Source organism: Erinaceus europaeus, chromosome 17 (genome assembly GCF_950295315.1).
Source record: "Erinaceus europaeus chromosome 17, mEriEur2.1, whole genome shotgun sequence".
Taxonomy (NCBI): Eukaryota; Metazoa; Chordata; class Mammalia; order Eulipotyphla; family Erinaceidae; genus Erinaceus; species Erinaceus europaeus.
The window spans coordinates 63,042,714-63,066,373 of NC_080178.1; the positions used below are offsets into that span (position 1 = coordinate 63,042,714).

Here is a 23,660-nt window from a genome sequence, read left to right on the forward strand (position 1 = left end):
TATCTATCTTTGTTTTAAAAATACTGACCTCTCTGCAAGCTTAGTCTTAGAAAAAGTTGGATGAGCTTGACAGGTGCAGTGATCAACACATCACACAGCCTACTCTGTGTGACCAAAGACCCCCGTTGGTCATCAGATAACTCTTAAATTTTTTGTATTTGCTTTATATATTAGCATCTTAACAACAGATTGTGACTTCAGGCTGAGGTTCAGAGTGGGTTTTGTTTTAATATTTTTGACTCTGAGCACTGTGACTAATACTTATTAAAGTGTAAACTAATCTTTTGTCTCATGTGAAGTTGTTTGGGGGTTTTTTCCTTTCTCCAGGTGATTCCTGTCTCCCTTTCTTCCAAATACTTGGAAAGGCTTAAGAATAATGTGATGATAATTGAAACCTGGAATAAGGTGCGGAATCCAGGAAAAGACAAACTGCTTGGGCTGGTAAAACTCCCGCTCCATCAGTTTTACATGTCATTCAAGTAAGTAGGACCTACTGAGTTTTGGTGGTGGGTGTTTGTTTTTAACAAAGCACTGCTCAGCTCTGGCTTGTAGTGCTGGGGATTGAACCTGCTGGGACTTCAAAGCCTCAGGCATGAAAGTCTTTTACAGAACCATTATGCTATCTCTGCAGCCCTTTTTTAATGTGTATTTTTAATATTTTGTTTATTTTTAAAAATATTTTATTTATTATTAATGAGAAAGATAGGGGGAGAGAGAGAAAGAACCAGGTATCAGTCTGGTACATGTGCTGCTGGGGATTGAACTCAGGACCACATGCTTGAGAATCCAGTGCTTCATCCACTGTGCCACCTCCCAGACCATATTTATTTATTTATTTATTTATTTTGGTTAGTGATAAAGAAGTTGAGGGGCATGTAGAGGGGGAGAGAGAGAGACCTGCAGCACTGTTCACTTACGACACTTTCTCCCTGTAGGTGGGGACCGAGGCTTGAACCCAAGTGTTTGTGCACTACAATGCTTGAGTTCAACCAGGTGTGCATGCCACTGCCCAGCCCTGAATATTTTTTTATTTTACATCTTTGTCTCTGTATGGACTGAAGAGAAATTATTTTGGTTTGTAAACAGTACTTTCTTAGAGAACTTTTCTCAATGGCATCACAGTTGCTACTCTTCTCCCAAGTTAAAGTAATCTTACAAATACTGTTTGCCATGTTTTTCAGTGCCTATGCTAAGAACTTTGCAAACATCAAAGTGAGAAAATAAGTGGATGCATTTTCTGTGAAAAGTTAAATCTTGTGATGGTAACATTGCAGGGAAAAGCAAGGTCAGGGTAAAGAGTGCTTCTGGTATTATAGGTACCACTGTATGCTGTAGGATTTTTGCTTTTCCTCTACTTTAGTTGTGATGTTAATATTGTCTGATAATCCCCTTCCCTTCTCATTTAGTTATACTCCATCATTTTTTGCCAAGAAAACATAAAACAGTATTAGCTACCAATTCCTGAGCACTTACCATGTATGTACTAAACTTCATAAAGCATAGTTGGTATTTCGTATTTGTTACTTCAGTTTAGTCCTAACAATACCCCTTAGAGGGAAACTTTGGTACATAGCCCATACAATTGAGGAAATAGAGTTAGAAAGGTTAAATTGATTATTTGAAGTCATATAGCAAGTAAACGTTAGAACTAAGATTGAGCAACATAAAATGAAGTCTGTTTGGGCTGTTGTTTCTCATCTGTTAATAGTGGGTAATATCAATTTTTACAATGCTAGAAGGATTATAGAAACTCTATAAAGTACCTACTCCATAGATGTTTTGTTATTAACATTATCAAAATAGTATCTGGGGCCAGGCAGTGGCACACTCAGTTGAGTGTATATGTTACAATGCACAAGGGCCCAGGTTCAAGCCTCTGATCCACACATGCAGTAGGGGAAGCTTCATGAGCAGTGAAGCAAAGTTACAGGTCCCTTTCTCTCTCCCTCTCAATGTCTTTCAGTCTTATCAAATAAAATAATTAATAAATATATGTATGTATATGGCAAACTCCAAAGCTCATACTTTTTGTAGTTGTTTATACTGTCAGATTAAATAATTCAGTTTATCAAGGCTCTGCTGAGTTAGTGCTCAGTCTCAGACACTTTGTTTGAGGCCATGATGATATAGACATAAATCAGACATATTCCCTGCCCTCAAATTGCTATACTGCATGGTAATTTTTATTTGATAGGTGGTGAATACAATTGTTTTTTCAAAGTACCATTATTTTTCTAGTTGTAGATCCATTTTTAACAAACTGAGAAAATGAGCCAAGTAGAAGTGAAGCATCTCTATGCCATGAGTGCTGACTGCTGTTTGTGCATCCATAATCTCTCTCCCTCTAGAGATCCCAAGATTTCTCGCCTGCTGCTAGATGCTCAGTACCCAGTTGTTGCTGTTGACAATTACATGCCTGTAATTGATGTGTTCTCTGGCCACCAAAATGGGATTCTTCGAGTTTTTTTAGCCATGGGTTCTTCAGATCAGATAATAGCGCTACAAAGACTAAAGACTGAAGAGGGAGCACTTCTTCCCATTACCCCTGGGCCATCTCATCTCCTGGACCAGCCACCTGTAGCATCTGCAGTAACGGTAGTGACTAAACTACTTATTTACAGAAGTCATAACTTTGTCGTAAGGTGTACAGTGTGATGTTTTGATATACATGTATGTTGTGAAATAACTACCAAAATCAAGCCTAACAGCCGTAACTTCACTTAGCCTCCACCCCTCTACATACACTTATTTTTTAATGGTGAGAACACTTAAAATCTTCTCTCTTAACATAATCTTACTGTATCTTGCACATCTTAATGAAACCATTGACCCAAGTTCCTTGTTATAATTTTATTCATTTTTTCCTTTATTGGGGGATTAATGTTTTAGATTTGATGGTAAATACATAGTTTGTAAATGCATAAAATTTCTCAGTTTCCTTTTTTTTTTTTTTAAACCAGAGCACTGATGAACTCTGGTTTATGGTGGTATGGGGGATTGAACCTGGGGGGGAGCCTCAGGCTGAGAATCTCTCTTTGCATAACCATTACGGTATCTACTACCATCCAAGTCCTTATTTAAGTAGTGAAAGGCTACACAAAAGAACATAGTTGCTTTGATCAAAGGAATTATTAGTAATGTTTTTTAATGGTTTAAGTGATTATCTGTCTCTACTAGCTTCTTGAATTTATAAAGAAAATTTATGGGGGCTAGTCAGTGGTACACTGGATAAGTGCACATAGTGCAAAGCACAAAGACTGGTGCAAGGATCCCAGCTAAAGCCCCCGGCTTCCCACTGGCAGGGGAGTCACTTCACAAGTGGTGAAACAGGTATGCAGATGACTATCTTTCTCTCTCCCTCTCTATCTTTCCCCCTCCTCTCAATTTCTCTCTGTCCTATCCAAAAAAAAAAAGAGGAGGAAAAAAATAGCTGCAGGAGCAATGGATTCATAGTACAGGCACCAAGCCCTGGAGGCAAAAAAAAAAGAAAAGAAAATTAGGTTGGATAACCAGAGTTTAATCTTCTAATTTTTCATCTTAACTGATTTTAAATTTACCATCTTGGGGGTTGGGCAGTAGCACAGCAGGTTACGTGCATGTGGCATGAAGTGCAAGGACCAGCGTCAGGATTCCAGATCAAGCCCCGGCTCCCCACCTGCAGGGGAGTCGCTTCACAAGCAGTGAAGCAGGTCTGCAGGTGTCTATCTTTCTCTCCCCCTCTCTGTCTTCCCCTCATCTCTCCATTTCTCTCTCTCCTATCCAAAGATGACTGCATCAACAACAACTACAACAATAAAAACAAGGGTGACAAAAGGGAAAATAAATAAAAATAAATCAATTTTTAAAAATTTATCATATTTATTTATTTATTGGATATAGACAGCCAGAAATTGAGAGAGAAGAAAATGATAGAGAGGGAGAGAGACAGAGAGACACCTGCAGCCCTGCTTCACTCATGAAGCTTTCCCCCTGCAGGTGGGGACTGGGGGCTTGAACCCTGGTCCTTGTGCATTGTAACATGTGCGCTCAACCAGGTGCACCACCACCTCACCCCAAAATAAATTATTATTTTTTATTTAAATCTTAATGATTTTTTAATTGATGTAGTAACCCAGGAGGTGGCACAGTGGATAAAGTGTTGGATCTCAAACGTGAGGTTCCGAGTTCAGTCCCTGGCAGCTCGTGCTCTGATTCTTTTTCTCTCTCTTCTTCTATACACCTCAATAGTAAGTAAAATCTTCGTAAAATTTTTTTAATTATCTTTATTTATTGGAGAAAGAGAGTCAGAAATCGAGAGGGGAGGTGGAAGGGGAGGTAGAGAGGGAGAGACCTGCAGCCCTGCTTCACCACTTGCAAAGCTTTCCTCCTGCAGGTGGAGACCGGGGGCTCGAACCCAGGTCCTTGTGCATTGTAATAATTGCGCTCAACCAGGTGTGCCACCACCCAGCCCCCATGATATATTTTTTGCAGTGTAATAAAGTCATATATAGACATGAAAAAAATATATATGTTAGTGATTTCTTATTTGTTATTATTACTAAACTTTACTGTTTCCGTTATATAATAGTATATTTTTTAAAAATCACATGATACACTATCTCAAATAAAAAAAGAATTGTTATGGTAGTCCAGGAGTTGGCACAGTGTATAAAGCATTAGACTCTCAAGCATGAGGTTCTGAATTCAGTCCCCAGCAGCACATGTACCAAAGTGATGTCTGGTTCTTTCTCTCTCTCCTCCTATCTTTCTTATTTATAAATAAATAAAATCTTTTAAAAAATTGTTACAACATTCCCAAGTTTACTAGGTGTTATGTGTTCTTAACATTCTTTTATTCTCTCTAGTTGTGTACTCAATTATGCTTATGAGTCTTCTAGTATATACCCATTCTCACATACAGTCTTCTAGTATATACCCATTCTCACATAGAGTAAATCTGGTATGATATAATCACACTGAGTAGGTTGTGAGATCTCATAAACAATGAAAAATAAATCTATACTTACACTTCATAAAAAAGTGGAAATACTTTATGCAGTTTAACTCACCACTGTCTCTCTCATTTAATAGGTGGAAGGCCAAGGAAATGTACTGATGGAACACCACTTTGAGCTCCATGTAGAGAAGGTTAAAGGGCTTGCCCCTCTTCAGGCAACAGTCTGGGGAGAAGCAGATTGTTATGTCCAGTACTACTTCCCAGTTCAAGACTCACAATCCAGTGTCCTGAAAGGACCTGAGTTTCTTGAAAATGGTAGGCTTGGGTGACTAAGCCTTGTCATTATAGATTGCGTGGTTCTTTTATTGGCTGTACTAGGGAATTTCTTTTTCCTGAGCAAATTTTGTATTCCTGAATGTTTTTTATCTTACCTGGGCAAAACAGGAGATACTAAGTTTTTCGTTTTTATTTTGTTTTTCTTGTATTTTTTTTTTGACATTTTAATATGATTTCAAACTTAGGGAAACATTGTATACTGAAGCAGGTTTGTGGGTGCCTTATCTTTCTCTCCCCCTCTCTGTCTTCCCCTCCTCTCTTCATTTCTCTCTGTCCTATCCAACAATGACAGTATCAATAACAACAATAATAATAATAACTACAACAATGATAAAACAACCAGGTCAACAAAAGGGCAAAAAATAGCCTCCAGGAGCAGTGGATTCATGGTGCAGGCACCAAGCCCCAGTAATGACCCTAGAGACAAAAAAAAAAAGTATACAAAGCACTTTTTTTTTCCCCTCTAGGGTTCTTGCTGGGTCTTGGTGCCTACACTATGAATCGACTACTCCTGGAGGCCTTTTTTTTTTTCCATTTTGTTGCCCTTGTTGTTGTTGTTGGATAGGACAGAGAGAAATCAAGAGAGGAGGGTAAAGCAGAAATGGGGAAGAGAAAGATAGATACCTGTAAACCTTCTTCACCACTTGTGAAATGACCCCCCTTCAGGTGGGTAACCAGGGGCTGCAACCAGGATCCTGCTTCACATCATATGCGCTTAACTCGCTGCACTACTGCCTGGCCCCCTACAAAGGACTTCTGTATGCCATTTGTCTAGATCCATAAATTATATTTGGCCAGACCTTGTGTCATTTATATGCCAATTTACTTTTATCTTGTGTGCACATACAGTTGGTTTTGTTTTACTTATTTCCACCAAGGTTATTGCTGGGGCTCAGTGCCTACACAACAAATCCACCAGTCCCAATGACCATTTTTCCTTTTTCATTTGATAGGACAGACAGAAATTGAGAAGGGAGGGAGAGTGGGGAAGAGGAAAAGAGATACTATAGACTTGCTTCACTGCTTATGAAACTTTCTCCCTGCAGGTAGGGAGCAGGGGCCTCAAACCTGGGTACATGTAACATGTGCTCAACTCAACGTGCCACTGGCTGGCCCCTAGTTGATTCTGACATTCTATAAATTTGTTGATAATCTTGAATTAGGGAATATTAATCCACTGTTCCTAAAGGAAATATGTACAGATACCTCCTATCTCTCATAAATCTTTTTTTTTTTTTGGTCAGGGTAGGACCTTACACATGCAAAATCTCATCACTCCCAAAGCAGACTTCTTAACCACCACCACCACCACCACCCCTTCCCCCCCCCCCCCGTTCCCCATTTAGGTAGAGGAAGAGATAGAAAGAGAGGGAGCATATCATCTCCCATGCTGCACCTGAGCTCAAGCCTGGGCCACAAGCTTAGCAATGCACACACCTACCCAGTATGCTACTTCTCTAGCCCATAAGTCATAATCTTAAAGCCTAAAAACAACTTATCCTGGGAGATTCTATTTTCTTGATTTTACAAAAAAGGAAAGACGGTTCCAAAGTGTTAAGTGACTAAGGCCACCCCACTAATTAGTTGGCATTCAAGCCCCACCCAAGTGGATTCAGAGCCAGTTCTATTTGCAACTAACCACACTACCCGTCTAGTTATCATGATTATTTACGTAATGTCATACTATATTTTAAAAACTGACGAGTTGGATTATTCTGAATTGCTTTTCTTTTCCAAAGGGATCACTCTGAAGCCTTTCAGATCCACAACCACACTCTGTGTTCCAGATCCCATCTTTAATAGTGAACACTGTCATTCTCTCCTGCTACCAACTGAAGTTCCCGTGCAAAGACTCCTACTCGGTGCCTTCTCTGCACAGGGCCTCATGCCTGGAGGTGGAATACAGTTTGAAATCTGGTGCAGGTACAGTGTGGAGAAAGAACCCATTCCTTTATTTAGGAAGGAAGTACACAAGCATAGAACATCCTCCTATCTTTCTCTCTCTCACTCTCGCTCTCTTTCTTTTTGCCACCAAGGCTATCACTGGGGCTTGGTGACAGCACTATGAATCCACCTCTCCTGGTGGCCATTTTTTTCTTTCTTTTTTTGTTTTTGGTCCTATTTTTATTTGACAGGGCAGAGAAATTGAAAGGGGAGAGGTGATAGAGTGGGGGATAAAGAAGATAGACACCTGTAGACCTGCTTCACCACTCATGAAGCGCTCTCCCTGCAGGTAGGACATGGGGGCTCGAACCTAGATCCTTCTACATGGTGGTACATGTGCTTAACCAGGTGCTCCATCCTATCCACCAAGAATATCCTTCTCAACCAACCTAGGTTGACTTCTAAGAAAGCTAAGCAGCCCCTTAATCCCTATCTTACATTAATCTCTTGGGAGCAGTTAATCTCATACTTCTAACCACAGTTTATATTTGGAAGTGAAGTTTGCTTACTTCTACTCCTAAAATCTCTTATGTATATCAGGACATTTTTTATTTTCTCCTATTGCTTTGTTTAGTTCAGATCCTCATCATACCATGCTTCAATTTTGTGTTGACCTTCTAACTGGTGTCCCATCTTGTAGATTTGTTTCTTGTAATCTCATCTTCCAACTAACAGAAGAGTAACCTTTGTAAAATATAAATTCACTCATGTCACATAATTTGGTATATTTATAACAGTAATAATAGAGTGAATACAGACATTAAATAAATGTAGATAATCTCTACCTTTACACCCCCATCCCCGGTAACCTAACTAAAATAACTAAGAGTACAAATAAAAAAGGAGAAGAAACAGCATCCAGAACAGAACTAGAAAAGTGTGCCCTCTTTCCATAAATTTTTCCTATAGACAATCTGATGGAAATTTGTTTTGACTTGCAACTTTATAATCTAACAATGGAATGCTTTGGCATATGAAAGTAGAGCGGAAGTCGGGTGGTAGCACAGCGGGTTAAACGCAGGTGGCGCAAAGCACAAGGACTGGTGTAAGGATCCCGGTTCAAGCCCCCAGCTCCCCACCTGCAGGTGAGTTGCTTCACCGGCGGTGAAGCAGGTCTGCAGGTGTCTATCTTTCTTTCCTCCTCTCTGTCTTCCCCTCCTCTCTCCATTTCTCTCTGTCCTATCCAACAATGACGACATCACTAACAACAACAATAACTACAACAATTAAAAAAAAAGGGCAACAAAAAGGGAATAAATAAATGTTTTTAAAAAGAAGAAGAAAGTAGAACAACTGCTAGTTAACCACTCCAAATGTGAGGGGCTTAGGACAGGCTGCATGTAAGAAACAGACTAATCCACTTAGAATGTTTTTGTTTTTGTTTTCCCCAGATCACTCATCAGTTCTGGCTTATGATGATGCTAGGGATTGAATTTGGAACTTGGGTATGAAAGTCTTTTTGCATAACCATTATGCTACCTCCCCAGCCCCAGCACCACTTTTGCTCTGCAGTGAACACCCACAGAAGTAGCTATTTCCAGACTTCCACACCAGCTGCAGATACCCAAAACAGAAAGCCAGTGGGAAGCTAGGCTTTTTCCTCAACACAGGGTATATAGATGGTGTAGCTCTTCTTCATAGCCAGTAAATCTAACCAGATATGATCAAATCTATATATCACAAAACAGAACTGTTAGGCTCCAAAGATAATTAAGTACTTAAAACTGATCCCTGGAGCAGACTGAATCATTCATGCACCTAATTTGTCAAGCTGACAGCTTGTGCTTTTGTGACTTTCAGATACTATTATCCTAATGTGAGAGACCAGATGGTTGCCAAGGGAACCTTGCCATTATCAAGGATCTGTTCTGTGGTAACCATGCAGCACCATGAGCATGTGGGAATACAGACCTTCAATCTCCCTTTAACCTCCAGGCTTGAGAACAGGAAAGAACTAAACCACTCATCAGGTAATTGAAAACTGGCTTGTCTTTCCCTTTCAAAGTCAGTATAAAAAAATATGACTTATTTCTAAGTTAGTTATTCTTCCCATTTTGTGTTACTTACTGTTACTGTTATGAATCTGGTGAAACACTTGTGACACCTTCCATAAAAAGTGAATATATATGAATACACACTACAGATATTGCATATAATCCTAGAAAATTCTTAATACCATAGATTATGGAAATATTGTCTCATTTCACCTTTAATTTCAGCAGTCATTTAGTAAGTTCTCACAGTAAGTAGTATGTAGGTATACTCAGAATGCTTATCCCAAGGCAACATAAGCAGATGTGATATTGGTGGGAGATAGCATGAACTCCCTATCCTTTTCATTTGATAAGACAGAGAAAAATTGAGGAAGGGGGGAGAGAAAGACACCTGCACACCTGCTTTACTGCTTGTGAAGCATCCCCACTGCAGGTGGGGAGCCAGGGCTCTAACCCATGTCCTTATGCTTAGTACTATGTTCATTTAACTGGGTGTGCCACTGCCCGGCTCCCATGCATGAACTTTTAACACTGCAAGGAAGAGGTTAGGACTTAAAGTTGGAAGAGATTAATAAGAATTTAGAGGTATGAATTATATCCTGATGGTTTCAAAGGATGACCTATACCCCTAATACATCATCAGATAATTAGAATAATTAGAATTAGTGTTCTAAATAAAGTTACTGTATTTGGTCATTGGATAGCATCTGCCAAAACAAAATATTTTATTGTATCTACAAATATTTTTATATATGTTTTACATATTTTAATATTTATCAACATCTCACCATGGTTGACATTGAGTTGTTTCTCTTTATTCTCACTGACTAGCTTGTTCTGCTATTCCTTACAGCTTTGGGGGGCTGAGCAGTGGCACACCTAATTGAGTGCACATATTACCTACCATGTGCAAGGACCCAGGTTCAAGCCCCTGCTTCCCACTTGTAGGGGGAAAGCTCCACAAGTGGTGAAGCAGGTCTGCAGGTGTCTTTCTCTCTCCCTCTCTATCTCCTCTTCCCTTTTAATTTCTCTCTATCTTATCAATCATGAAAGAGAGAGAGAGAGAGAAAAGGAAATATGGCTGCCAGGAGCAATGAATTCATAGTGCTGGCATTGAACCCCAGTGATAACCCTGGTGGCAAATTAAAAAATTAAATTAAATTAATAAAAGCTTTCTCTGAAATGTGAAGTTAGCAAACATTTGGTTGACTCCAAAAGGCTCTTGGAATTTGGTCTTGTTCAAAAACTAAGTGGTGATGCACAGAGTTGAGCGCACACTTTATACCATACACAAGGACCTATGTTTAAGCCCCCTGTCCTAACCTTTGGGGTAAATACATATATTTTCATCCATGTATATATATATGGATGAAAAAGTGGCCTGGTAGCAGTGAGAGGGTACATGCTCAAGGCCCTGGCACTACAAATAATAGTAGATAATTCTTCTTGCCTTGGTAGCCTACTTCTTAGTGTCACATGGTGCCAGTTAAGTAGGTTGAGTTTGGAGGCCAGGTGGTGGTGCACCTGGTTAAGTGCACATATTACAGTGCACAAGGACCCAGGTTCAAGTCCCTGGTCCCCACCTACAGGGGGATAGGTTCATGAGTGGTAAAGCAGGGCTGCAGGTGTCTCTCCCTCTCTGTCTCCTCCTCCCCTCTCAATTTCTCACTGTCTCTTTCCAATAATAAATACACATATAAGAAAAATAAGTCAAAAGGAGGAAGATGAGGAGGACTGCTCTTGACTGGTAGCTGATCTAACCTGGTTGAACTGACTAGAGACTCCATAAGAAATTAGTGAGGTTTTCTGTGCCAGTAAACTAGCAACTGCTGGTCAGATGGCTACAAAAGAAAAGAGAAAAACAAAATAATAATAATTCTTCTACTTCTAGGCAAGATAACATCTTTCTTTGAAAAAGAAAGCTCAGCAGAATATGTTAGAAATAGTACATAATGGCAGTCAGGCGGTGGCGCAGCGGGTTAAGCACACGTGGCGCAAAGCACAAGGGCCGGCTTTAGGATCCCGGTTCGAGCCCCCAGCTCCCCACCTGTAGGGGAGTTGATTCACAAGTGGTGAAGCAGGTCTGCAGGTGTCTGTCTTTCTCTACCCCTCTCTGTCTTCCCCTCCTCTCTCCATTTCTCTCTGTCCTATCCAAGAACGACATCAATAACCACAACAATGTTAAACAAGGGCAACAAAGGGAAAGTAAATAAATTTTTTAAAAAATAGTATATAATACAAAAATAAATAAATGAAAGAAAAATGTCAAATCTTCAGCAAACACTGCACAGGAGCAACTTTTGTCAACTTTTTGATATAGACCATATGTCTCCAGTTATGTGTCAGACTGAACAAATGTCCTTTAAAGAACTATGATTAAAGGACTTAGAGAATATAAAACCTCATGTAATCTGGCCCCAGGATAGCTCACCTATAGTGTGCACACCTTACTATGTGTGAGGTTCTGGGTTCGAACCCTGGCTCCAAATGGAGGGGAGATCCACAGATGGTGGAGCAGTGCTGGGGTGTCTGTGCATCTGTGTCTCTGTCTGTCCCTCTGTCTCTGTATGAAGTATAAAGATTGAAAATTTGTCCCAAGAGGGGTGGAATCACACATATGCAAGACCTCAATACTGCAAAAAGAAAACCAAAAGAAGAAATGGTAGAATAATAGGATTTTCATCAAAGTATGGTTTATAAAGGGTGTTTTGGATGGTGCTGATAATATGGTAGAAGTATGAGTGGGACACCATAGTTAGAAAGGCTTTTAAATTTTCAAAAGAATGGCTAGAGTTCATCGCAGTTTTCTAACAACTGGGATTTTAGATGTGCTAAAGTTAGATTCTGCCTCTGATAGTTGTGTGGCCTTGACAAGCAGTTGAATGTAAAGTGAAAATACTGACCTACATTCTAAAGTACAATAATATAAATTGAATTGTGAACATGGACAGATTCTCTGCCTTAGTGTTCATTAGGATTGTAGTGCTTATCCCCTCTCTCCCTCTTTCCCTTTCTTTCTTTCCTTCCTTTCTTCATAGCCATAATGGAAATTCCCCCAGCCTTTTAATCTGTTTTTTCCTTTTGTCCTCATTTTTCAGGCTTACTGGATGTGGGCCTGAGGTACAGATGTACTCCAAGGACAGCACAGGGAGTGCTTGCTGCCCGAGCTGTTTCTATCTCAGTCCAGATTATCAGAGCCTGTGGTCTGCAAGCAGCAGCCAAGTAAGTCCATCCTAGAAAAGTAAAATTCTCAGATCCTTTTCTTTTTTCTTTCTTTCTTTTTCTTTTTTTTACCAGAACACTGCTCAACTCTGGCTTATGGTAGTGTGGGGGATTGAACCTGGCACCTTGGAGTCTCAGGCATGAGAGTTTGTTCACATAACCAGTATGCTATTTCCTCCACCCCTAAGATCCTTTTCCACTGCTCTTCACATGAGGAGGCTCAGAGATGCAAAACTTTCTTGTGCACAATTTTTAGTTCATTCACTAAAACTCTTCCCCTCCTCCTCCTCCTCCACCTCCTCTTCCTCCCTCTTTTTCTCTTAAATCATCTAGGGCTGGGGCTGGAGGGTGGTGCACCTGGTTGATTGTACACATTACTGTGAGCAAGGACCCAGGCTCAAGCTCCTGGCCCCACCCTTAAAGGGGGGAAACTTCACTATGGTGAAGCAGTGTTGCAGATGTCTTTCTTTCTCCCCCTCTCAATTTCTCTCTGTCTCTTTTTATCTTATATGACTCACTTCTCTCTCTCTCTTTTTCTTTCTTTTTAAAAATTTAAGTGAGTCATATAGGAGGCTAGGTGTTGGCACACCAGGTTGAGCATACATGTTACAATAGGCAAGGACCTGGGTTAAGGCCCCTGGTCCCCACTTGTAAGGGGCAAACTTTGTGAGTAGTGAAACTGCTGTAGGTGTCTCTCTTTTTCTCCCCCTTTCAATCTCCCCCTTCCCTATCAATTTTTCTCTGTCTCTATCTAATAAATGAAAGAAGGGAGAGAGGGCAGCAAGAAAGAAAGGAAAGGAAAAGAAGGGAAGAGAAAGGAAAGGAAGGGAAGGGAGAGAAACAAAAAGAAAAAAGAAAGCCTATAAAAATATGAACAGTGATCTGGGAGGTGGCACAGTGGATAAAGCATTGGACCCTCAAACATGAGGTCCTGAGTTCAATCCCTAGCAGCACAGGTACCAGAGTGATGTAAAGCATACGACACTGGGTCACTAAGTGTTCTTAGTGGAAAGATGCTTTCTAAAGAAGTCAAGCTGATTTCTTATATTACCTTATTCCCGCTCTTCTCTCCAACAGGGCTTTAGCTGAGCAGGAACCTGCCTTACAGTTCAGCGCCACAATTGGGGTCAATGCCTTTGTTACCACTCATATCTCCTTCCTGCCCAGGGGAGAACAGCGCAGAACACGCCCTGTGGCTTGTTCCTTCTGCCCTGAGTTCTCTCATCACTTTGAGTTCCCATGTAACTTAGTAACTCAGCACTGCAGTGGAGAGGCCTGCTTCCTCGCAGAGCTGTTAGAGTTTGCAGAGATCACTTTTGCTGTTTATCATGAAGATACCAAGTCAGGTGAGCACCAAATGACTAATCACTATCAGAATTAAAATAGATTATTTTTCAATGGAATGGCTTTTCCTAAAAGATAAATGCTGAAGTGTGAGGTGCTAGAATGTCTGCAGCTTAACTTCTGATGGAAACAGCAAAAAAGTTAGAATATGTATTCACTCTGTGTGTGTATGTGTATGAAAGATGAAATATGTCAGGATATTAGTGGTTAACTAAGTGAAGGCTATATAAGAACTTACTGTCATATTTTAATATTTCTATATGCTTGATTTTTTTTTAATTAAAAATACAGGGGCCAGATGGGAGCCTGATATCATAATAGTTATACAAAGAGACTCTCATGCCCGAGGCTTCCAAGTTCAATTCCCCCACCACCATAAGCCAGATCTGAGCTTATAGTGGTAAAAAGGAGGGAAAAAAGGGGGGGGGGCCAGGTGGTGGCACACATGGTTGCGTGCACACATCACCAGGCACAAAGACCCAGATGTAAGCATCCAGGCCCCACCTGCAAGAAACACACTTCACAGCCAAGTAGTATTTCAGGTGTCTCTCTTTCTCTCTTCCTATCTCCCCTGCCCTCTTGATTTCTCTCTGTATCCAATAAAACATTAAAAAGTACTTAAAATTAATTTTAAATTTTTACATTAATTTATAATTTATAAACTTATTTTTAGATAAATCCTCTATAATGATTTAATAAAGTTAGTGAGCTTTGAATGAGGTAAGATGATCTTATAACATAAGATGCATTTTATAACAGTTTAGTGAGTATAATTGGAAAATTATATCAATGTACTATAAACACAATCCCTTTGGTCAGTAGACCACAAAATAATCTCTCTTTTTTCACTTGATTTAACAGCCAGTGCTATACCCAGTATCGAGTCATTCAAAGATTATCTGCTTGGAGTCGTAAAGATTCCAACAAAAGAGCTGCTGGTCAAGAGATCTGGTAAGGATCCTCAGTTATCAGTTCTTTTCTTTGTGGGGGGGGGGGGAATTAATGGCTAACAGTAAATACAGTTGTTGATACATTTGCAAAATTTCTCAGTTTTCTGCAAAACGTTCTCACCTCCAGCCTAGGTCCTCCTCCACCATCACACACCAAGACCTGTAAGCCCCCTTTTCTCTCTTTCTCCTTCACCCCTCCCACGAAGTCCTTTCCTTGTTGCAATACACCACACCCAATCCAAGTTCTACTTTGTGTTTTCCATTCTGTTCTTATTTCTTAATTTCTGTCCATGATTGAGCTCATCCTTTCCTGTTCATTTCCCTGCAAGCAATCATCTTCTGGCACACTAGCAAGATACTCAGAAGACGTTATGACCCCTTAGTGAATGCTTCTGAATTCTCCCAGATACTTCAGAAGTTTTCTCCAAGAGTATTTTACATACTCTCTTAAGACCATGTCAGAGGTCTTCTAATGAAGCAAAGAAACCCAAAACAGTGGCAATTATCTTCAAAAAAGATGATGATGATGCTACTATAATACATATGGTGACACATATTAATTACTTTGTGTATCATTTTATGAAGTTTTTTTTTTTCCTTAGATCTTATTTGAGCTTCATGATAACCTCACCTGGCAGGGATACACAGAGCCTTATTATTTTACTTTGACAGTGCAGAAAGCTTGGGCTCACAGAGGTTAAATGATTTGTAAAAGCCTCACAATAAGGGCCAGTAGTAGAAATCAAATCCAGATTCGCTCATTCTTTTTCATTGTATTTTCTCCTCTCATGAAGAAAGATTAAAAGACAAGAAAAGAGCCCCAAAACAGTCAGGCTGGCAAAATAGCTCACTTGGATAGTACGTTACTTTGCCATGTGTATGACCCAGGTTCAAGCCCAGCCCCTACCACATTGAAGGAAACTTTGGTGCTATGGTATGTCTCTTTCTCCTCTCTCTCTCTCTCTCTCTCTCTCTTGTCTCTTCTCTCCCTCCTCTTTCTTTTTCCCCTCTTCTCCTTCTCCCTCCATTCTGTCTCTTCTCTTTCCCGTGCTTCCTCTCTCTCTCCTTCCCTCTCTCCTCTCCCTCTCCATTTATATCTTAAAAAAAAAAAAAAAAAAAGCACACTCACCAAGCACTCTGGAAATATTGGTCCCATCTTGCTACTAGCTTGGTGACCTTGACAAAGTGATCTTTCCTTCTGTAAAACCCAGTTTTGTCAGCGCTTGAATGAAAACAGTTAATCCTGACAAGTCTCATATTATACTTAGTGAAATAGGCTACATAAAGCAGTAGGCACTCAATAAATGTCTTCCTTCTCTTGCTTTTCTTTATCCCTTGGATTGTATAATTTAGTTTCCATAGTTCTAGTCCACATCCAGTACATCTAATTGTGAACTGAAACCTGAGCAGTACTCACATGAACAGGTGCTGTGTACCTACACAGAGAAGTCTGCAGAACTTGCTGTAGGTTCAGATTTCACTTCTGTCACTGTCACTTGCTTTGTGATCTAACACAAAGTACTTCTCTCTCTCCCTCCCTCTCTCTCTCTCTCTCTCTTGCAATTTTGTTTATTAATGAGAAAGATAGGAGGAGGGAAAGAACTAGTCATCACTCTGGTACATGTGCTGCTACCTTATGCTTTAGAGTCCAAAGCTTTATCCCTTGTGCCACCTCCCAGACCACCTCCAGTGAATATCTCAATTGCAAAGTCACAGAGCAAAAAGAACCATCTATTTCAGCAGTGCTGAATTTATGTGAAGTTTTGTGTTTACATGCATTTGTATTTTTGTCTGAAGATAACTTTCACTAGAATCAGAGTCTGTGACTAAAACAGACTTAAGAACCATTAAGTTGCAGGGAAACTAATGTCCAGAGATAAGGTTCTAAGATCAAGATTGTTTGACTGAATTTTTGAGATTAAAATGTTCAACTTCCTCATCTTAAAAATGAAAATTCAGAATGCTCCAATGCGTTTTCCAAAATTCATAAAACTTTGAGTGACCTTTAGCAAGATAATTTCAATAAATTAAAATCATCATATCTGTAAAGTATAGTCAGTCCTTTAAAAAAAAATAGAGTGAGGGGTCAGGCAGTGGCACACCTGGTTAAGCACATGCATTACAGTGCACAAGGACGCAGGTTCAAGCCCCTGGTCCCCACCTACAACGGGGGAAACTTTGAAAGTGGAGAAGCAGGGCTGTAGGTGTCTCTCTTTCTATCTCCCTGTATCTTCCCCTCCCCTTTCAATTTCTGTCCAATAAAAAAAAAAATGGCCACCAAAAAAAATAGTGACTATTATTACCAATTCACAATCTATCTTTACATAATTATGAAATTCATAAAATCAAGTTTTTAATAATTAAATTAATATATTGCTATAGCTGCCCGTGACTAATGTAAGACTATTTTCTGACTTACATTATAGCCTTTTTTTTTAACTTTTTTTTTTTAACCATCTTTATTTATTGGATAGAGACAGCCAGAAATCAAGAGGGTTATAGGGGGGGACAGAGAGACACCTGCAGCACTGATTCACCACTTGCAGTGCTTTCTCCCTGCAGGTTGGGACTGAGGGGCCCGAATCCTGGTCCTTGTGCATTGTAATACCTGTGCTCAACCAGGTGTGCCACCACCAGGCCCCAAGTCATACTTTGTTGGAACATATTTGTTGATACCTATTCTTTGGTCACTTACTTATATAGGCAGTTACTACAGAGGCCATACGGCCCAAACATACTGAGATATATATACTGTTTGACATTTTAAAGAATGCATTAAACAATCCCTAGCTCATATCACTACTATTACATTATATTCAGTTTATATACTTGATTACCTTCCTGAATTCTGAACTATTCTAAATTCAGAAACTATGTACCTGAGGTATAGGTAGAATTTAGACATTAGATCCAGTTAACTTGGGCTCAAAGTAAAGCTCTGCTATTTGGTAACTACAGTAACTTACACAGTTCTCTGAGCTTTCACTTTTCACAATTCATTCTAGTTAATCCTCACAGCTTCAGAAGAATTCATTAATGTAATTAATGAATATATATATATATATATATGTATTGCTGACATGTGAAAACTCAATAAAGAATAACTTATTATTGGCTTGTTGAAAAAGTCAGGGCACATTTTTGTGTAGAAAAACATACAAAAATACATCATGACCTTTCTGACAACCCAATATATACTAATCTAGTTTCTGTCTCTCAGTCAGTGTTTTATTAAGGATGGTTCCCTTGCTGGAAGACTTGGAGCTAGAGTCCAGATCTTGATTGATACCGTTTCCCATGTCTTCTCCATTATATCATGGCACCATAATCATATGTCACATTTTTTTATAATGCATGTCTTTATTTAAACACTCTTCCAGGACTATTTATCTTATCTGACATTCATAAGTCTGTATAGTTAGCAATAAAAATATCACCATTAATTTTCTCATTATTCAGGTAAGGAAGTTATACTGTACCCAAAATAAACCACTAGTTTTGAGCTGAACCAAGGGAAAGCTGCAGGTCTTCCAATTCCTGGCCTTTGTAATTGTTTGTTTATATTCATATATGCATATATTTATTTATTGGATAGAGACAAATCAAGAGAAGGGGAGGTAGAGATAGTAAGAAAGAGGAATACCTTCAATACCAATTCACCACTTGTGAAGCTTCCCTCTCATAGGAAGGGACTGTATTTCTATCTGATCTCTTTGCCTTTCAGTGAACAGATGAACTCCAATGTACTAGGAGTATATATTTATATTCTATTTTGTCTTAGCCCAGACTGATAGTAGCTTCAAGTGGGTAGATTTTTTGTTTGTTTTACTTTTAAGATAATAATTGAACATCTTTTTCTACTACAAGGGATCACAGGATGGTATCCTATCATTTTACCAGAAGATGGGATGCTGCCTCATGGTTTGGATCTCATGCAGAAGATTGTGGGTGGTCTGGAGCTTTCCATTTCCTTCACCCACCCTGGAGACAGAGAACGGGTATTGGAAGCTGCCGAACTATTGGGCTGGAACTTTGAGAATAAGCTGAAGGATTTAGTCAAGGTGGATGAAGAAGAGCCAGCCACCATCACCATCTCCACCCCAAGGCTCTGGCTACCTATTCATTGTGTGTTGTTTGCTGGCCAGACACATATCCATAAAAACACATATTGCTACCTTCGCTATAAACTATATGATCATGAAGGTTTTTGGACCCCTCTTAAGAAACCTAAGGAATGCACAAGCAAAAAGCAGATCATGGTTACTTTCAAGGCATCCAAAAGAGCAGAAGTCACTAAAGGCCCATCATTACTTTGGTACTTCAGGGAAGAGAGGTTAGAAATCCAAGTATGGCGGGCTTTTGGCAATGACAGTGTGGAGAGACCCCATCAAACAGACAGCTGGATTGGCTCAGCCTATGTGGACCTGGCCAGACTTGGAGAAAGGTCAGCACGGACACTAACCATCAGTGGTAAGAATCCAACCTCAGCTCCCATGGTTTGAGTACCTGCTCTGTAACAAACACTATGTAAGACACCTCTCAGCATTATTTTATAGATCCTTCTAGAATTTCTGTGAGATATATGGCTCATGATAATGCAGACTTACCTATAAGTCACAGACTTTTTTTTTTCTGTAACAAGAGAGATTTTAAAAAAGAAAAGTTTGTTTGCATTAAAAATGGACTTTATCAAGTATCAGTATACTTCGGTGGGTCAGTACATATCTGAGAACAGGCTCTATACTATATAATGTTAGGGTGCATACAAATTCATCAAATTTTTGTGCCTGACATGGTACCTTGAATGAGTGAATTTTTGGAGCTACAACATATATTTTATAATCTTGGATGCTCTTTTTTTTTCTCTCTCTCTCTCGTAATGGTAAATAACATACTACCTAGTAACACTAGAATATTCTTTTCTCTCTGGTCAGTATATTTTGGAATCATCAAGAAGATCCACATGGTAATAAACTAGCTCAGTGGTCCGGGAGGTGGCACAGTGGATAAAGCATTGAATTCTCAACCATGCAGTCCAGAGTTTAATCCCTGGCAGCACATGTGCCAGAGTGATGCCTGGTTCTTTCTCTCCTTCTGGCTTTCTCATGAATAAATAAATTTTAAAAATAAATCAATAAAATAAACTAGCTCACAAAGGAGAGAGGGAAAAGATAATATTTTACAAGTGGTATTATGTGCTTGATGCTTTGAAACATTTATTCAATACTTAGTAGATACATTTAGCCCAAGGACTTCAAAGATACATAAGAAATAGTCCCTGATTTCAATAAGCTGTAAGTCTATGAGAAATAAGAGTAGTAAGGAATTCCAGTGAAGCATGGAGGACTCTGAGACAAGTATTCTCAGTGGTGCCTCAACAAATTCTGATCCGTTTTTCTTTTTTCTGCCACAACTTTTTTCATCCCTTCCAAATGCTCTTTAGTTGATGAAACAAGACTAAACTGAGCACTGTGATGAGGAAATGCCTAGGAAAAGAAACTAATGGAATATGTATGTGGAAGAGAAGACATGCCACTTCATCAACTCTTCTACTTGTTTTTTATTGTCACGAGGGCTTCACTGCTGTGGCATACAGTTTTTAGATAGAGAAAGAAACAGAAAAATAAGAGACGAGAGCACTGAAGCATTCCGCAATGAGGTTGGACCAGGCTTGAACCTAGATCTTGTATTTTTCAGAAGTTTCACAAATGATCTAAGTTGCTTCTCAGCCTTTTAATGTCTTCCTCAACAGCTCTGCCTGGGGAACCATTTGGTTTTGACTTAAAGATCTGTTTTCCCATTATAAACAGTGGGGGGTCGGGCGGTAGGTGAAGCACATGTGCACAAAGTGCAAGGACCGGCATAAGGATCCGGGTTGGAGACCCCGGCTCCCCACCTTCAGGGGAGTCGCTTCACAAGCGGTGAAGCAGGTCTGCAGGTGTCTTATCTTTCTCTCCCCCTCTCTGTCTTCCCCTCCTCTCTCCATTTTTCTCTGTCCTATCTAACAACGACATCAACAACAATAATAACCACAACAATAAAACAAGGGCAACAGAAGGGGGGGAGCCTCCAGGAGCAGTGATTCATGGTACAGTCACCTAGCCACAGCAACAACCCTGGAGGCCAAAAAAAAGAAAGAAAGAAAGAAAGAAAGAAAGAAAGAAAGAAAGAAAGAAAGAAAGAAAGAAAGAAAGAAAGAAAGAAAGAAACAGTGTATTGCTGGGGGTGGGGGTGAGGGTAGAAATTCTCATATTGTGTGCCAGCAAAATAGCTCACTTGGATAATGTGCCTGCTTTATCATGTGTTCAACCCGGGTCTCAGTCTAACCTCTCCTTTCTCCTCTTGCATTAAAGGAAACTTAGACTTTGTGGTATCTTACACACACACACACACACACACAGTCTCAATGTCCTTTTTATTTCATGGTCAGTCAAAGCAGTAAAACCCTGGCAATGACAAAAGAAGAAAATTCTTAAATTACATGCTAATTTCACAATTTCTTCTATGACTTGGTTTGTTGGGACCTCTCAGCCTGCTGAAGAAGGGAGAACCTCAACCTCAATGAACATAACCTCCAAGGTTAGTGAGTGTGATAAGTTCATAAACACTAGACTCTCTACTTTTTTCTGTCGTCTTCCAGGTGTGTATCCTCTGTTTGGACGAAATGCTTCCAATCTCTCAGGAGCTGCCCTGCGAGTTCATGTTGTCCTTTCCTCTCTTTCTTCACTTCCTGGACCTACTCATGAACTGGACTCCATGGACTGCAGCAGCCACAGTGAGTCTGAGCAGCTTCCCAGGAAGAGTGATGATACTCAGCTCTCTCCATCACGTGAGCCCCAGAAGTCTTCTGCCTCTGCCCATATCCCATACAGCAGCACCTCAACAGAAATCTGCCCAGTCCAGGAGGACCTGGCTGAGTCAGAGGGAACTTTTGCAGTCAACATCCTGGTAGAAAGAGCAATGCACTTGAGTTTGAAAGGTATGTTCTGTTCTGCTTATCTTTAAACACACAACTGACTCCTCAGGGTAGAGTCTTGTCTTTACAAATCTTTCAAATCATGACAGGATCTGCAAGATCTTAATATTTTTTATATTCTTCAAGCCTAAATGTATAAGCAATATAAAAGTCTTTCTTAACTCTGGTGCTGTTTTCTGCCCCGCTACCTCTGCCTCTCTCTGACTGGAAAAAATGACCCAGAGCAGTGAAGCCCTGGTGATAACAAAAACAATAAAAGATCTCTAGTACTGTATTAAATAATAGTGACCAAATGGACACCATTTCAGTTTTCACCCTTAAGTATGATGTTAGCTGTGGGTTTGTCTTATGTGGCCTTTATTACGTTGAGTTACATTCCTCCTATTCCCAGCTCATTGGACATTTTATCAGCTTTTTTTTGGCATCTGTTGATTTGTGTTCATGTGACCTTTCGCTTTCTTTTTGATGATCTACTATAGTCCACTCATTAATTTATGTATGTTGACTCCTAATTGGTTACAGTTGTTTGTTTTTGTTTAAGTATTGCTGGATTCAATTTAAGACTTAGTGGTGGTAAACTCCTTTATCTTTTGCTTATCTGTTTAGTCCTTGAGTTATAGGTATGTCATTCCACTCTCTGCTAGCCTATAAAGTTTTTGCTGGAAAATCTGGTGATAGTCTTTCTATCAGACAATGTAATCAGTATGCTTCTGTAAGTTACATGTTTTTTCTTATCAACCTTAATGTTATTTTTCTTTATTGTTGACTTCTGATGTTTTTGGTGTCTATATCTTTGCATATAGAAATTTGGGCGTTGCTTCAGTCTCTTGGACTTCTATGGTTAGTTATTTTCTTTGGGAAATTTCTCAAATATTATTTCTTTAGATAGGCCTTCTGTTTCCATCTTCCTTTCTTTACCTTCTGGTGTACCCCTTATTCTGATACTTCTTTTTCTGATAGAGTATCATAGTTCTCAAGGGATTTCTTCACTTTTTCTAAGTGAAATCATTATTAGAATTTAAAAAAAAATAGGGGCAGTCAGATATTGAGAGAGAAGGGGAAGAGGGAGAGGAGGAGAGACAGGGGACACCTGCTTCACCACTCATGAAGCTTCCCCCAGAAGGTGGGGACTGTGAGCTTGAACCTGGCTCCTTATACATTGTAACACGTGCTCAGCCAGGTGTGCTGCCACCTGGCCCCAATCATTATTCAAATTTCATTCATTTCCCGTGTAATATAAATAGTATTATGGTGGGTTTTTGTTTTTTACCAGAGCACTAGTAAAAAAAAAAAAAATGCTCTGCTCTGCCCTATGGTGGTACTGGGTGTTGAACTTGGGACCTTTGGTACCTCAGGCATGAAAGTCTTTTTTCATAACCACTGTGCTATGTAGATTGTTGTCTCATTCATTGTTTTTCATATCCAGTTTCCCTGTCTGGATTTTTTTACAGTTTAGGTCTGGTGAGAAACTTCCTCTGCTCCTAAATTTTCTTTCTCATTTCATTCTCTATTATTATTCATTTTATGTTTGTTAATTTTCTTCATAATCATTATTTTATTATCTGTTAGACTCCTTAGTTCTGTATTTTTAAGATTGACTTCTGAGAAATTTACTTTGTCTCTCTTCTTTCTTTCTTTTTTTTTTTTTTTTTGGCATTTGCTTTATTATTCCAGTAGGAAGCACTAACTTTGGTTTAAAGATCATCTTTTATTTTCAGCACTGGGGTGGGGGCAGAATTCAATCTTTTGGGTTCCTTCTCTTTTTTCGAGACAGAGTCATAGAGTCAAGGAGACTATAGCACCAAAGCCCCTTTCAGTGCAGTGGGAGGCAGGATTGTGCCTGGGTGTGCACGTGGCAGAACAGCACACTATCCCAGTAAGCTATTTTTCCAGTCCACTTTTAGGGTTCTCTCAATGCCCTAGTTGGGGAAGAGCAATCTCAGCATGAAATTCCTTGC

The 23,660-nt window shown here is 39.6% G+C and overlaps 1 protein-coding gene across 1 annotated transcript in view; it reads left to right on the forward strand.

Annotated features, from left to right (window-relative positions):
* The window catches only part of C2CD3 (C2 domain containing 3 centriole elongation regulator), a 116,976-nt gene that overhangs the window by 35,984 nt on the left and 57,332 nt on the right, over nt 1-23,660 (forward strand). The window contains exons 15-24 of the mRNA XM_060176841.1: nt 328-479; nt 2,349-2,595; nt 5,071-5,251; nt 7,012-7,195; nt 9,017-9,186; nt 12,309-12,432; nt 13,510-13,778; nt 14,638-14,727; nt 18,594-19,196; nt 21,367-21,705. Coding sequence (XP_060032824.1) covers nt 328-479; nt 2,349-2,595; nt 5,071-5,251; nt 7,012-7,195; nt 9,017-9,186; nt 12,309-12,432; nt 13,510-13,778; nt 14,638-14,727; nt 18,594-19,196; nt 21,367-21,705 — 2,359 coding nt within the window. The remainder of the gene's footprint in view (nt 1-327; nt 480-2,348; nt 2,596-5,070; nt 5,252-7,011; nt 7,196-9,016; nt 9,187-12,308; nt 12,433-13,509; nt 13,779-14,637; nt 14,728-18,593; nt 19,197-21,366; nt 21,706-23,660) is intronic.